General features: G+C 45.8%; 1 protein-coding gene across 1 annotated transcript; it reads right to left on the bottom strand.

The window, feature by feature from the left end:
* Positions 1 to 7,026: 7,026 nt before the first annotated feature.
* Positions 7,027 to 14,738, bottom strand: LOC117843816 (mediator of RNA polymerase II transcription subunit 33A). Its single transcript, XM_034724532.2, has 12 exons — positions 14,274 to 14,738; positions 13,561 to 13,671; positions 12,583 to 12,927; positions 11,475 to 11,785; positions 11,288 to 11,379; positions 10,858 to 11,197; positions 10,525 to 10,735; positions 10,020 to 10,134; positions 9,655 to 9,816; positions 8,890 to 9,565; positions 8,559 to 8,765; positions 7,027 to 8,463 (listed from the first exon to the last, which is right to left on the bottom strand). Exons 1-12 carry the CDS (start codon positions 14,612 to 14,614, stop codon positions 7,358 to 7,360), a joined length of 4,017 nt encoding a protein of 1,338 aa, XP_034580423.1. The 5' UTR covers positions 14,615 to 14,738; the 3' UTR covers positions 7,027 to 7,357.
* Positions 14,739 to 16,868: the final 2,130 nt, after the last annotated feature.

The raw sequence follows: 16,868 nt of genomic DNA, 5'->3' as shown, positions 1-16,868 counted from the left end.
GTTTGCTTTTGGAAATAAAAATTGAAACAATTTGAATAAATCAAATAGCTTTCACTACTATCTAAGTTTTTAAATATAATTGTTTGATAATTAATTAGGCATGTTTGTTTATTTTTCTGGAATAAGGAACAATTTTAAAGAAAACATGGGTTCATTGGGCTACATTGGGTTCCAAAAGATAGGGTAGCCCAACCTGGCGATGCCTAGCCGTTGGTTTAATCCTGGACCTACCTGGGCCTCGTCAAGCCCTTGCCTAGGCTCGATATTGACCCACATGGCCTAGCTCAATCCAAGACCATGTCGGCCGAAGTGGCCCCACCAGCCCACAATGATTCCTTCACCTGGCTCGGCCCTAGTTGGGCTCGACGCCTCCTCTTCTCTCCTCCCTCCCTTGTTCTTGCCCCTTCTCTCTCAGCTCCACCACCACCATAGTACCTCTATTAGTTACTTCAATTGCCTCCTCACTAGCGGCACACCACCACCATCTTCGACTTTGACTCAAATAATTCTGCTCAGCCGTCCTACTTGCACTCACCTTGCCATCATGAATTGAATTGTTAGGGTTAACCCTAGATTTATTTGCCCAGCCATGGTGAGCTCGACAAACAACTCCGCCACATGCATCTCCTCTTCCCTAACTTTCGTGACCTCATCAACGTCCTCCCCATAGCCGATTTGGGATGGTAGGCTCCAACCTTAGCCCCGCATGGCAAACAAGGTAGAGGCTTTGGCGCCACTTTCTCCTTCCCTTGGCTCGGCATGGCTCCGAACAAAGGGCCTAGAGTCAGTGCCAATATGTGGCGGCTATTGCCCCTGCAGTGGCACGCCGAACATGGAAGCAACAGTGAGACACCGGTGAGCAAAAGCTCGTCGACACTTCGACATGCCTTGGCCTTGAACCATGCTGTAGCTCAATTTGCATTCTCTCTAATCTCTTATCGATTATAATGAACATGCATATCCACCTCTCATGGCATCAACATAATAAAGATATAATATGATAAAGAGAGGGGAGAGCTCACCTTGACAAGCCCAAACCGAAATGGAGTTGGGCTTGCCATGGTTGCCTTCACCTTCTATTTATAGATGCAAAATGAACTATTTTATTATAAAATAAATGCATATCTTTTTAATGCATGTCATGGAAAGTTAGAAGGAGATGACACATAGGGTGGTTACATGTCATGTTGGTTAGCTTGGTGTTTAAGGAAGTGACACATAGTATGGTATGGTGGCATTTTCATGGCTTGATGGTTTAGGAACTTGACACCTAGTGTCATGATGTGGCATGGCAAAGCTTCATGGTTAAGAAATATGACACCTTTGTTTAATATGTGTTATGGTGCATGGCTAGCTTATATGAGAAAGTGACACCTCATTAAGTAGGTGGCAGTTGAGGGCAATATGGACATTTCAGCTACAATATGTGTGACTATCATAAACATGGAACTTAATTTGGTGGAAAGGAAATTCTAAGTTTGTTTCCTTCATGTGCGATATTTGACAACTTTCTTTTGAGTCCTTGATATGATTTTGGCTTTTATCCTACATGGTTGGCTAGGTTTGTTGTTTCTGGAAACCTGAGGGACTTTTTATGCAATGTGGCATGGCTTGAATAGGTAAAAGGACTTGAATGGGTATGTTTTTCGCAAGGTTTGTTGGACTTTTGAAATTTTGTAAAAAAACATATATGTTTATATGTGAGCTATTATTAATAGTCATGAGTAAATATTGAAAGGAGAGGATGCCAACTAAAGGGGAGTGAATAGTCAAAAACTAAAATTTACAATGACTTAAAAAGAAGCTTTGTCCATAATCTATGATCGTTTTGGAGATTTGTACATAATCTCCACAATTTGCAAAGATTCTACACAAGTATGCATTGTATCAAGATAATTTGTTGAAATCGAACTAGCGACCATGCAAGCCTCAACAAAAAATAGTGAACTATCAGTGGAATTTTCCAACCTATTCTACCAACTACTTGCAACCCAAATCTTATCACAAAGTAAACCAGGATGAAACCCTAGAAATGAACTCTCACGGTCACGAGCAATAAGTAGTGTACAACCAACAAATCAAGCACAAGAGACTCGAGGTTTTGTTTGCCAAAGTTCAATCTCATGAAAAGGAACCTATATCTCATTTGAGGAGCCCACAACGGGTGGGATTTTCACATTAAACCACTTTCTTGCCACCATGAAGATCAAGATAGAGTTTTCGTACTCAATTGTTGCGGTGATACAAACTTCCCAGGGCATACCACAGGCTTGGGTGCTCAATGTGCAATGCCTATCCTGTGGCGGAACACCTCGGATTAACTCAACTAAAGCACGGTTAAGTCGCTTAACATGCGATCCTCATGCCTTAATCGAGTTAACTCGTTGTGCCGTCGGATTTCATCCGATTTAACCACTTGACAGGACCGAGTTAGCATAACCCACACGAAGGTGAGTGGTTCCAGAGAATACAACAGATCCACAACGGTGTTTAATCATTCATTACACATTAGTTAAAATTAGAGTTTTACAAGGTTGAAAGAAAACAACAGAAGGCAAAAGCAAAGCGGAAGCTAATCGTCGGGGTCGGATGTCCCTGGTGAGGCCAGCCAGGACATCAGTGATCCCATTCCCCGCCGTCCGAGGAAGGATCCCATTCAACCGTCCAACCCGGAGGGAGCTGGGGCGGCCAAGTGCCAGCAGCAAACTCAGAAGTTGCAACTTCACCTGAAAAGAGAAGCCACAAACAAGGCTGAGCTTCTAAGCTCAACAAGACTTAACCGACCGGTGGGAAAAAGCTATTCCACCACTTCTAGACATGCAAGGCTCTTTGGCTAAGGGGTTTGTTTGCCAAAAGCACTATGTTAGGTCCTTGCTTTCAAGTTTTAGCTCAGATTCTAAGTTCATTAACCAGTCTACATTTGCAACTTACTCTAAGCAAGCATAGATCCAACTTTATGTATATAAGCTCATCATCAAGACCATGTCATCATCAAACTCTTTCATTACTCAGTGTAGCATTGCGATCAAGCAGTCTCAAACTGTGAGAGGCAGACGAATCGATTCGAGTTCTTTAACCATGCATGGTGAACCTAACCTCACGACATCCGTGCACCACCGAGGGTCGCTTCCTGTGTCGGCCTTCCCCATCAATTCCCTAACCCGTGTCGGGTCCACTTCCTTTAGTGCAAGGTTCCACAGACCCGGCCTCTGCCGTTCTGTGATCACACTTGCCACCACTTGCGGCCGCAGGGGAACTTCGTTCCAAGGACAGTGGAGCGACCGCTCACGTCCAGGTTCAATCAGGTACTAAGCTTCCCCATCCCATACTGGGTATGAGATTAATACTTTCAAACACTTGATCACGAACACCACCACTGTCGGGCCTTAACAGGTTCAATAAACAGACGGGGCGATTAGCTGACCACCAAAAGAGTTAACCAAAACCCTGCCCCGTCCATCGTCCTTATAGTTGTAACAGAAGGAAAACAACCAATTCCTATAACTCGCGAGTGGCAGGAAATCACTCGGCTTTTATCGATTCCTATTTAAGCATTGCAACTACTCAACCCAACAGACTAGTGTTCAGATCAAAGGAACTATGTCATGCATCTAGGGTTGCAAACAACTCCTATACGTAAATACACATTCATAAGAAGGAAGGCATGTGCAAGTTTAGAAAGTTGGGTTCATTTTCCGGGGCTTGCCTTCAAGCTGAGTGGAAGGGAACTGGTCTTCAGCGGGGACTGCTTCGGCTTCTGGGATTGGCAGCTCAGCTACCGGTCCGTCTTCAGGCGCCGGGTACAACTCGTAGGTGCCGTCGGCGAGATGCACCTCTACATGAATGCAATGCAGGAGTTAATGTTTAGACGGTTATTTCAACAACACTTGCAAGTTAAGCTCAGATACTTGTAGCGAAGCTACAGGAAAAGTGGGGAGTTCAACTTCAGTTGGTGGAGACAGGATAAAATGGTCGGATAGGGATAACTTGTGCTCTGACCCTTAAACTTGAGGAATAACTGCGCTGGGATCCTCAGACTTAACGCAGAGAAATCCCCGATATTTTACACAGATGCCCTCGGGTCAAGGGAAAAGGTACAGCCGAGCCCTCGGGCGAGGCGGATAGGGGTCGGCGAACAGACAGGGTCGGGCGAGATGGAAAAGGGGTCGGGCGAACCGGAAAGGGGTCGGCAGCTTACCTTCAGGTCTACTGGTGAAACTTTGGGGTCGGGAAGGAGCAGTCTTGGGCGGAAAGACCAAGGCACTAAGGCTTGGGCGGCGGTGAGGTTTGACGGTGTTCCGGCGGCGGCGGAGCTTCTTGTGGGCGACAAGAGAGCTCTAACACAGCGCTGAGGATCAGACGGCTGATGGGTTGGGGAGGAGCGGGCTTGAGCAGAGAGGGGAACTCTCAAGGGTTCAAGTAGCAGGGCTCAAGTGCGCTCAGAGTAGGGCGGCGAAGCAGCAAGGGCGAAGGAAACTCCGGTGGGACTCTGGTATGCCCTTTTATAGTTGCGCGGAAGAGAGAGAGTTTGGGCAGCATGAAGACCGGGAAGAAAAAGGGGCGGAGTGCGCTGCCATGGCGGTGATTGAGCAGCGATGGGCGGCGGAACAGAGCTTCGGAGACAGGGTCTTCGGTCATTGGGCACTGGAGACAAGGTGGCGCAGGCGCGGTTTTGCCGGGATGTAGATTTGGCGAAGTCGGGCGTGGTCTAGTCGCGTCGAGCGGCGGATTTGACTGGTGTGTGACAAGGGGAAAGGCGCCACAAGCGAGGTTGCAACATGCGAGGTGACAGGACGAGCGGCGGCGCGGGCGAGCGCGAAACAACGGCATTGCCGGAGCACGTCACTGGTGGGGAGAGAAAAGGAGCTGTCGCGGCCGGAGTCGGGGTTGGCGAGAGCGGAATCGTCGTGGAGCGAGTCCGTGGGCGGCGCGACTGTGGAGAGGCGGAAAAGCCGGAAGGCCTCGGGTCTTGCAGCCGGGGATCCGGCGAGAGGATGGGCGCGGGTAGCGAGGCGGTCTGATGCAGCAGCGGCAAAACTCTGCCACGGCGGCGACGAGCACCTTGGCGCGGCCGGCGAGGGCGCGAGCGAGACGAGGCGAGGCAGAAAGGGTTGCAGGGGGCTTCCGCTGCGATTGGGGAGGAGGGCGCGTTGATCCATCCTGTCGCGGTCGGCGACTGGGCGAAGCGGCGGGCGTCGGAGAGATCAAGCCACGCAGCGGAGAAGCTCTGAAGCGGGCGCATGCTGCTCGGGCGCGTCTGCCTTGGGAGATCCGGGGGAAGAGATTGCGGGTCCACCAGTCAGTCTTGGTTTCTCCACAGCTCCAAGATTCGAAGGAACACTGCCTTTGGGATTCAGAAGGAAACCGGCGGTTTCGGTTGGGTTCTCAGGGGTCGGGGCTGGGAACCGGATTTTGAGCGCTTGTGCTCAGGAAGAGCTGAGTCAGCGGAATTAGGGACTCGGATTAGGATTAACTCGGCTAATTTAACCAGGGTCGTTACATATCCGTCTAGTAGCTTGAAGCTCCAAGAGTAACAAACTAAAAATACTTCAGCTTGACGAATAATGAGTTACTCAAGAGATAGGGAATCAACTCATAAGCACTCCCACTTTGCTATCCTTGAGTCCCTCTTCAATTTCCTCACCAAATCTCATAAAAAAGGTAAGAGTAAAGAATAGCTTTGAATGCTTGGAGATGAGCTCAAGTTGAAATTAGGTAGTGGAAGGGATGGAGGAGTATAAATACCTTTTATCCAAACTAGCCTTTAGACTATGTAAAGTCTAGAAACTCAATCATGAGGTCTCTGAAAACTTGACAAGTTCCTGAACCTCAAACTCCAGAATCTTCGGAACATTATTTGGAAACTCCACAACTTCCAAAGTAGCACCAAGTTAAGATAACCTCAATGTTGTGCGTGTGCTAAGGTTTGTCAGAACATAAACCCCACAATCTTCGCATCCCTCTTCATAATATTGCAAACCTATACTCAACTTTAAAATATAAATCATGTATTTTAGAAGTAAGTTAGAGCAATTGTAATATAGTTCATGGGATTAAATTGAGCTGCAACTTCGTTCAAGGTTAGGTAGACGAAATGGATCATTTGAGGTAGCAAAGTAGATTTCGTCCTTTATTTACCTAGGCTTCAAACCTAACCAAACCACTTTTTGCTTCTACCTGAAAATGGTGGCAGCACGGCCGTCTACGCTTTTACCGATTTTCCTCACTTCTTTTCTTTTTAAAACGGATGTACTATTTTTTTTCAAGTGATTGGAACCGGCTTAAGTTTCGATCATATCATGGACCATGTGACCATGTCTCTCCAAATTTCAATTACTAGTTAGGTGCCACTTCATCTATTATAAGGGCATGTTTGGATGTGCTATTACTAAAGTTTAGCATGTGCTAAAATTTAGCCTATCTAAAGTTTAGCACTTCCACCCATTAGCACTCTCGCTGAGAGACATGGCTAATGGATAGGGCTAAAGTTCATAAAATATCACTTTTACCCTTTATCTCCTCAACTTTTTTCCTTCTCTCTCACCCTTTTTATCTTTTCACAAGCCATTAGCACCCATTAGCTTCTCCCCACCAGCTAATGCTTTCTGCACTTTTTAGGGTGGGCTAAAGTTTAGCCCTCCCGTTTGGATGGGCTAATGCATAAAGGTGCTAAACTTTAGCACTTTCACCTATTAGCACTTGGATCCAAACAGCCCCTAGTGCATATACACATTAGGTAACCAGGAGGCTGCTGGTCCTTGCATCTCTCCGTCTGCTCCATGATCTTGAGAAGGTTTAATGCTAGAAAAAACTAAGAGAGATCTAAAGTAGACAAGTAATAGTGGGTAAGTGGCTGTTTTAGCAACGACCTTTCATGGGACTTTCAAAGCGCAGTCCCAAAAGGTAAACCAATAAATGGTTAAAGAGGCACTACTACTTTAGGCACGGACGACAGTATATAGTTCCATGTATTTCCAACCGATCAATAGTTTACACCTCCCTTTGTTTCATACGGACTCTGCTAACTTCAAAACTTTAATTTATATAGCTTCTTTCTCAAGAACTTGAAAACAGTCCCCAAGAGCAAGTCCTCAAAAGGTTTTAGTTTGTTTTTCTAAATGGCTTTCGTTACAAGGTGATTGGCTCAAAAACAGCTTTCGTTTAAGATGATTGGCTCAAAAACAGATATGTGGCGGTTAGCACTTAGCAGAGGCTAGTATTAACGAGAACAAAGCGTCTAACAGTTTTACCGTAAAATCAATCAACACACCCATTGCACATACACATTGTCAGATTATGTACAGACGGCGGCAGCGACGAGCCGGCGGACAACGCCATCCCCGCGCGCGCATCGGCGTCACCACTCGCTGCCCAGGATCAGCTCGGCGGCGGTGCCCATCGCCTCTGGCCCGGCGCGTCGGAGGAGCGCCACGGCGAGCTCGTCCTCGCCCCACTGCCGTAGCCCGCTGCTCAGACGCTTGAGCACCGGCAGGTCCACCTCCTGCACCCAGCACGGGGTGCACTCCACCACCAGACCCAGGAACCCAGCGACGTAGGCGCGCCACAGGGAGGGGTCGCAGCCCAGGGAGATCTTGCCGTCCAGCGCACTCGCCAGGAACTGCAGGTGCGACCGCGTGACCCTCTCACGGCGCCGGGACACCGGCGTGGGGTCGATGCCCCAGGCGAACATCCCCGAGTACACCGCGAGGTAGGCCAGCGCGTGGCCGCCCAGCTTGTACACCATGCCTCCACTGGCCCCACCCTTGTCCAGGTCCTGCACGGACAGGAACCACGAGGGGAGCATCTCCTGGATCAAGGACTGGACGAGGGCTGTGCCGCCGGACAGCCAGACCAGCGTCGCCCCCAGTGATGCCGCTACCTTCACCTGCGTCATTGCAGCGGAAAGAGAAACCTGGCCATGCCTCATCCCGTACTTGGTCTTCTTCAGTTTGTCTGACCGTTGTTTGGGCACGGTTGTTTCAGCGATATCCTTCACTGAGAGCATCAGGAGGTTGAGTATGTCTTCGGCGAGTATGGAACAGTCCTTGATGCACCGGAATATCCGGAGGTAGAGGATTCCTGGCGCAACGGGTGAGAAACCACCAGGGCAGTATCCGTGACCCAGAAGGCTGGCGACACCACTACAGCCGCATACCGATGTGGATGACATACCAAGGGTAGCAGCAAAGCAGCTTCGGAGGAGCTGGACAACCGCATCGTTGTTGTGGTGGAACACCGTGCGTGAAGCTGAAAATATTAGGAAATCGCTCCACCGCTTCACCTTCTGGGTCCACAGTGCTGCAACAATAGCCATGCTTGGCCATGGGCAGCTTGCGGCGAGGTTCTCTAGAGCTGGGCCAGCAAGGTTTAGGAAACGCTCTGATGCCTTGTCAAGCTTGTATGTGATTGTGAGGCTCACAAAAGCGGCCAATGGCAATGGAAGTGTACCCGAAGAGCTTCCTCCTGAAATATTCAGACTTGGATTAATACTCTGCATGAAAATTGGCATGTTGGCTGTAGCACAACGCATGGCAGGAAATAGTAACAGGAATGAGCACCTGCAACTAGCCTTGGAACATCAACACCGGTAGTGGCTACAATTTTCTTGATGTGCTCTTCGACCATGGATAGATTCACAGAGGGGCTAGGCCAATCTGATCCATTCATGAATGCTGGCTTCCAAACACCCCGAGTTACCTCAGCTGAAAAGTAGCTTACTATTGTAGCAAGAGATGCAGGCAGGAAATCAGCCAGATCCTTCAGGCCTGGAAAATGGAAGGACATAGTCAAACACACTGATGAGAATGGCGGTTTAGTATTCTTTACTCTTGATTCTCAAATAAAAGTTGCTCTAGTTTCTAACATTGCATTAAACTGAACACGACCAACCTGTAGCCAGTTCACGTGGAAATAGTCTTCCATGGGAACAAGCAGTAAGAGCAGCATCAACCACAAATGGAACAGCTTCCAGTATCTCCCAAGCAGGCAACTGAGGCCAAAGATGTGAATCATCACCACCAGGACCAGAGGAGTTACTTATGCTGCTACTTCCAGATAAAGAACCTATAGATGTGCCTCCTTTATTGGCCTTTCTGAACATCAGATTGAGAAGGCTATCCACATTGTTACGTACAGGTGTCCCATGAGCAAGTCCAGAGAGAGTTGAGGCCAGACAAGCTTGGTGCTGCCGATACCATAACTTCAACTTTGGAAACGAATCCATAAAAATAGGATGCTCGCATGATGGGTGTGAAGTAGGAATTTGTAGTTGCCTTTGTCCATTTCGTTGCTTTGCCAAACTGCTGGATGATAAAACCTGGGAATTTCGCAACAGCAGAAGATACTCAGGAGTTAGCTGTGAGCCAACTGGAGCACCATCTCCCATTACACAATACTCAAGTGGTGGATGGTTAAACTTCCAGAGTCTCAACAGAAGAATGAATGCAGTTGAGAAGACTGTGTGAGCAGATATTTCCTCTCCTGTTCTCAGAGTCCAGGAAACACTAGGAGAAAGACATCCAAAAACTTCACATATTGCCATAAGAGCAGCAGCAAGCTCTGGAATCTGATGATGTGGGGAGGAAACAGGTCAGAATCAAAATATAAATATAAACTGGTAAGTGAAAGTCAAGGTATGTGGCTTGTTAACCATACCAATCCATGGAATGAGAATATTGGAGCGTAGTCCACAGCTGATATTCCTGAAAGAATAACATTGAGCATTGGACCAAGCTTTATCAATTGGCTCTCTCTTCCAGAATAATCATTTGGATCAGACGGTGAAAGCAGTTTAACAACTAACCGAACTGTATGCTCCTACAAGACAGGAAACCAAAGTGTTTGAATATTAATAACCTGAAAACTGCAAGATGTTAGATTGATTCTCAAAGAAAGCAAAAGGAGGCAATGCATGCTGCTTCCATGTACATAAATACATGATTGTTTTCAAATTAATCAATGATATTTGATAGGGTCAACAGAGTAGTCAAACTATGGATCTGAAAATTGCGATCTCTAACCTGAAAATTCCAACCACGTAGAAGAGTGGCTCCACATAAAACAGAGGCAGCAGAAACGTTATCGTCATCTGATCCATTAACTGCAACTTCAAATAACTTTTCGACCTCTGCCAAGCTTCCATCAAGTTTATGAGCTTCATTCAGTGATTTATTACCAACAACGATGTATGAGAATTAACAAATATGCTGATATTGAGATATAGAGATATTAATAGCTCAACTCCACTGTGATTTTTTTAATATACATCCTTCTACAATGCGGCTGTTTATTTCTTGTTGGGTTTCAACTCTAGCCTACCCCAACTTGCTTGGGACTGAAAGGCTATGTTGTTGTTGTTGTTGTTGTTTCGTTTTCTTTTCGGAGCAAACAAACATAGCACGTGCATGACGATTATGGTCAAATACTTTTTTGTTATTTCTGGATCATGGGTTTCTGGTAAATGCCAACTCAAAAGCTTGGCAAATTATACAAAGCTCCCTTTTCAAAGGGGAAAAAGATACACACCTGGGAGCGGGAGTTGATGCCAACATATTAACCAGCGACTGAGTCAATGGCGCACCCTTCATGAAAGATGACCACCCAGCAAGTTGACTAGGGAGTGTATGAGAAAAGGAGTTGACATGATTACTGATATAACCAGGCCAATAGTAAGCTGACGTATCCAACAAATTCCTTGAGATACATGACTCCACAATCAAATGTCGCATATTTCCAGCTGAAAAAAAATCAAAACAGAATTTATATTCAGACTAGCTTACATACATGATTAGAAGCTTAAACTAGATTGCCAACTATATATGTAATTCAAAAATAAATGTTTCAATAGCAGCCACATACCATAATTCATCCCATTGACATTTTCAATGTAGCCATTATTAATACTGATTCCTGAAATGAACATTGCAGCTTTGGTAGCAGCATGGTTGGCTGCTTGGATGACACATGGAGGAGGAGCAAGCAAACTTTCATAATCACCAAGTATCTGCAAGCTTAGCATCAATTCGTCCCGTAGATTACCAATTGATTTCTTTTCTTTTGCATGACTGTTGAGTTCTTTTTCATTGCAAAGTGAATCTGCTTCCCCAATTATGTCAGCAACCACAAGTGTTGTGATAGACAACAACATGCATAGTCGTGTGTCTAGGTGAGGTACAGGACCTTCAATCGGTTCTCTTTCCTGCTTGTTTCAAAAGACCAAAAAATAGGATGTGAAAGATTACAAGGTTGTCTGAAATCTGAATAACCATAGTGAAAATTGAAAACTCACCCTTTGTACAAGGCGAAGTGAAGCCACCCAAAGGGCCAAGAAAGCATCATGCCAAGTCGATCTATTGACTGATTGAAGAGCCTTGACCAAACCTGCAATTTCCACTAATTTAGCAGCAGTACAAAGGAGAAGGGCTTCATCATTCAAGATAACCAAGGAGTTTATTTCTATTTATGGATGAAATTACCACTTAAAATCTCAATGGAATTTGTTGCAGCAATTGAACCATCAAGGCAATCTTCAAGATACAAATCGATAGGAATCCATTGTGCAGAATAGCTCGCACCAAGGCATCGCCCATTTGGTGAAGATAGAGGGTTAGAAGCCAATATTGGGTGGAACCTTTTACGCATATTATGTTTAATTTCTCCATATACATTGCAATCACCAAGAATCAACTGCTGAAATGGTTCCAAGGATATTGCTGAATTTTGTAAGGTAGATGAGTTTGTTGCAAGCAAATGCAACCGGCTAGTAAATGTCCCCCAGTGAGAGTGCCTGAAATATTTGAGATTGTCAACAATGTTATTTAAATAAAAAGTGCGACCTTTTACACATACACAAAAAAAAAATGAAAAACTGCATGTATATTTAACTGGCATCTTCAGTGAAGTTATTTTCTTCACCCTTACATTTATTTATGAACACGAGATGACTAATAGGTTTCAGTCATGAACTTCTAGTGAACTACTGCAGTACTTAATGCTAGCATTCACCGATCATTGCCACAGTTTGTATCAAAAACTTTCTTGGTTATTTAAGAAGTAAGACAAATTAAATATTACAAGTGTAGAAAATGTTACCTTTTTGTTTTTCATTTTGCATAACCCTAAGTGCTTCTAGAACACCAAGTCAAATGTTTGCATTGTCACAGAGAAAAATAATGCAGAGAACATTCCATGAATATATTGTTTACGATGTTAAACTCGGCCGGTGCTGGGAGTCAAACGGGTCTGCTGGGAGCTACTTAGGCGCTCTAACCACTAGGCTAGAGGCCCTTTTGCTTATATTGTTTACGATGTTATGGCATAATCTTGAGAAATTACTTGTAGCATTCAAAAGCTGAAACCCACACAAACAGTTTTAAACCAAGGCTTCTTCCATAAGCTTGAGTAAAGTTATTGAGGTCTATGGGCTTATGAAATGCAGAGGCAGTACAGCTATTTGACTAATTCATTGGGAACAAATTACTAATGACCCCTCATTGCAAATAGATCAATTCATCATTTTCAAGAGATAAGAATAAAGACCTGAAACAACTCGGTAAAAGAGTGCTTAAAGTTGAAAAGCCATACATGTTTTCGCGTGCCAATGATAGGATACGAGTAATTACTTTATCACGAAGAAGATGCTCAATGAGCTCCACAGTTGTCAGAGTGTTCATCTTCTGTAACTTCTCGATCTTCTCAGTTCTTTGTTCAGTAAAAGTTCCCTCAAATGTGCTCATGTCCTCGGGCCTGGTTGGCCATTGAGCTTTCTTCTCTGGAGTTAACTCTAACAGGCCCTCATCATCCAAAACAACATCAACCAACTGCCATAAAATACAGAGAACAAAATGCACAACAAAAACCCCTGGATGACATGTAGAAACGCCAAATATCTTGGAAAGACTAAGGTTTCCGTCTATTAAATCCATGATCCTGCAAACATAAAAGGGGCCTTAGCAAGGAACTCTTACCATTCCAGCAAATTATTAAACCCAACAAGAAGGGCTCTATTTACCATTGCAGTTGAGGCTGCTAGAGGAATAGAGTGTAAGATCAGAGAAGCATGGAAGGCACAAGCATGTGACACCAAAAAGATCACACATGGAAGCACTTACAATCTTATTTACAAGAAATGTGCTCAACTTATGTTTAACAATGAACTAACAAAAGTAATGGGAATTGAAGAATCTAAGGAATGGTCTAAAGATGAATATAAGGAAATTTGCATAAGAACTTCTGGAACACATGCTGCCTTGACAAGTTGAACAGAATTAATTATATGCATTACTGCATGACAAGCAGACTTCCCATCAGAAGAAAATTGGGGCCCTTAGGGGGAAATGATGGATATAGTCACTTATCCAGTACACAGTTAGAAGAAGATGACTTGTATAAACCTTGTTATAATTACAAACACCTCAAACTGAAATGTAGATTTTTAATTTTGTTAGGAACAATGTTAGATCAAATCAATCACTGCACCTGTGGCTCCGATTCTCATTCCAAATTACCGACTGGAACATACAGCGAATTATGAAACTACAGGGAGTCCGAGGGAAAACGCACTTTCTGAAATTTGCCGCTTTCATCTGATAATGGAAGTTGAACCCATGTCTTTTCAAGAGCTCCAAGTAGAGTCTGTACTCCATTGGCCTGGAAAACCGGTGAGGAATGACCCTGCAGGACCAGAAGAGCACATAAAGTCCATGAAAACAACTCTGTGGAAAGTCATAACTCCACAGTACCACACGATCCATAGACTTTGCATGACAGCATTAGCGGCCAATAAAACAAATTAGTGCTAAGTGGATTTTGCCACTCAGTAGTATAAAAACATTCCAAATTCCAAAGCATAAGTCAAAGTGTTGGCTATCACAATACTCTGCTTCTCTCGGAAAAAAACAGGACGAGGTTTCCAGTGAAGACTTGAATCAGCCTACTCAAGTACCCAGTCTTAAAATAGGTACTTCTCCCCTGTAATGATCTATCTACAATGCCGTTGCATTGACACTGTCAGACATCATATTTTCCCCTAAAATTTTTGGGGCCAAGCACACCAGCTTCCCCTCAATTCCGAGTTTCCGACGTCTGGTTGAAATCACCAATAGGAGGGAGGAAAAACGCTCGCGTGTATTCGAAGTCGAACGGATTCGTTCGCGATTCCCGACAGCTCAGCACCGATCCCACGCGCATTCGCCATTCCGATCCCACCACCCGCCACGGGCCACACCACACACACCAGAGACACAAGCCGCCACCGCGAGGCGCCGGGACCGTACCTGGTGGAGAGGAGCGCGAGGAGGAGCGCCGGGGACGCGAGCCGCGAGGCGAGCGCGGCCTCGGCGTACTTCCATGCGGCGGCGGCGGCGGGCGCGCCGCCCCCGCCGCCGACGCCGGAGAGCAGCGGCTGCGCCAGCACCTCCGCGAGCCCCGCGGACCAGGGCACGTCCGTACTCTCCCCCGCTGCGCCGGCCGCCGCCGCAGCCGCCACCCGCGCCGCCCACTCCGGCGGCGGGCGGGACTCGGCCTGCGCCGCCTTGGTGTACTCCGCGGCCCACTCGAGCCACGCCGAGGAGGAGGAGGAGGGGGACGGGGCCGGCGGCGGCGCCGACATCGCCATGTTCGCCGGCGTGGGCCCCCGCCGGTGGCGGCGGGTGGTGGTGCTCCTCGCGCCGCGCTCGCCGTCGCGTGGAGGGCCGCGGTTAGACAGCGAGCCCGGGAGTGGTGCGGTGGTATCTGCCGCTGGGTTGGTGGGGGCTGGCGTCGCGTTGTTGTAACCACTTCGCCCACCGCACCACCGCGCGGTGGGGCCGTCGCCGGGATCTTCTGCGGCTTGGAGGCTGAAATCCCCTGATCGATCCCTGGTTTTCTTTTTCTTGATATGTATACCGTGTGACCGAAAACTGCGGCATTCATAAATTTGGTACCTGGTTTGAGAAAATGCTCCATATTAAACAATATACTTCTTATCATAGCAGAATGGCATTAGAAAAGAAGCAGTGATTGATTAATGAGTTTCTAAGTCGGGCGAAAGGCTACGGTTTCATATTGATCCATTAATACACACATGATTCGTAAAGATTAATGAGATAGAAATTATTTTTTTTTAGTTTCGTGGTGATCTACATGCTTCCCATTTTGGATGACGTATGATGGTATTTCCAACTCATACAGGTCGGCCCGCCAACCCGACAACAAAAAAAGCAATGTATGCGACCTGGATACGCAATGTAACTGTAATTGCAAGGATATATGATAAATTGAACTAACTTTGTAAATTTCAATATTGCTAATATAGGCCACCTCAATGAATAATATGGTTTTTAGTATTATGGAATAATAATTTTCCATACTAGTGCGTTTTATGTGATTATGTATCGCCATTGTCAGTTCTTGTTTACCCTACACATCATCGAGACATCAATAGCAAAATAAAAGGAATTATAATTTCTAATAATGGGAAATGTACAACAAATATCTTGCGTATTGGAAGGACTTGTCAATTTTTTGAACATGACTCTGTTGCATCATTATACTTTGCTGGAAAAATAATGCTTCAAGCCAACTATATTTTCCCATCATTGTGTGCAATACTCATTCCATCCTAAATTGTAGGTCGTTTTGATATTTCTATATTCATAAATTTTACTATGTACCATTATGGTGTATATCTGAATAAATATCAAAATTTATAAATTTAGAATGAAGAGAGTAACGCAACGAAATAACTAGATGCGTGTGTTATGTTAGACCTGGTTTGGTTACTCTGGCTTATTTTTAGCACCCGTCACATCGAATGTTTAGATACTAATTAGGAGTATTAAACGTAGACTATTTACAAAACCCATTACATAAGTGGAGGCTAAACGGCGGACGAATCTATTAAGCCTAATTAGTCCATGATTTGATAATGTGTTGCTACAGTAAACATTTGCTAATGATGGATTAATTAGGCTTAATAGATTCGTCTCACTGTTTAGCCTTGTAATGAGTTTTGTAAATAGTCTACGTTTAATACTCCTAATTAGGGGGCGTTTGGTTCCCTTTGCTATTTTTAACACATGTCACATCAAATGTTTACATACTAATTAGGAGTATTAAACGTAGACTATTTATAAAACTAATTGCACAGACGGAGGCTAAACGGCGAGATGAATCTATTAAGCCTAATTAATCTATCATTAGCAAATGTTTACTGTAGCACCACATTGTCAAATCATGGACTAATTAGGCTTAATAGATTCGTCTCGTCGTTTAGCCTCCACTTATGTAATATGTTTTGTTAATAGTTTATATTTAATACTCCTAATTAGTATCTAAACATTCGATGTGCCGGGTGCTAAAAATAAGCAAGAGTAATCAAACCAGATGATATGATACGTGATAAAAATAAGTAAAGAGAACCAAACATCCCATAATAAATAATATAATTTATATATAAAGACAGTGCCTAGGTCCAAAAGAAGAATAGAACCGGGAGGGCACTGCTCACCTCCCACAAGGCTTGCGTTCGATTGGTGGCGCAGTACGAGAGTGGTGGAGCCCATCCCAAGTCCCCAATCGCCCGCAGTGGATCCGACTGGTGGCCCCACCAGTCCCGCCGCGGTGGACCCGCTCAAACGTGGCGCCGTGTGGGTACACGAGGCGAAGTAGCGACCCCGACCGACCGACGCGGGGCCCAGCGGCCCCCGCCCGTTGACACGTGGGCCCGCCCCCCTTCTTGACCCCGCCGCCGAAAGAGAGAGCCCGCGGCCGCGGTCTGCCCGCGGCCGCGGTCTGCAAAAGCTGCCGCGCCCCGCAGGCAGGCGGGTCCGTGGGGCCCAGCCCCCCAGCCGGCCTCCCACTATCCCCGCGGTGGGCCCCGCCGCGCGATC

This window comes from Setaria viridis, chromosome 2 (genome assembly GCF_005286985.2).
Source record: "Setaria viridis chromosome 2, Setaria_viridis_v4.0, whole genome shotgun sequence".
In the NCBI taxonomy this organism is placed as follows: domain Eukaryota; kingdom Viridiplantae; phylum Streptophyta; class Magnoliopsida; order Poales; family Poaceae; genus Setaria; species Setaria viridis.
This window is presented reverse-complemented; position numbering and strand designations above follow the sequence as displayed.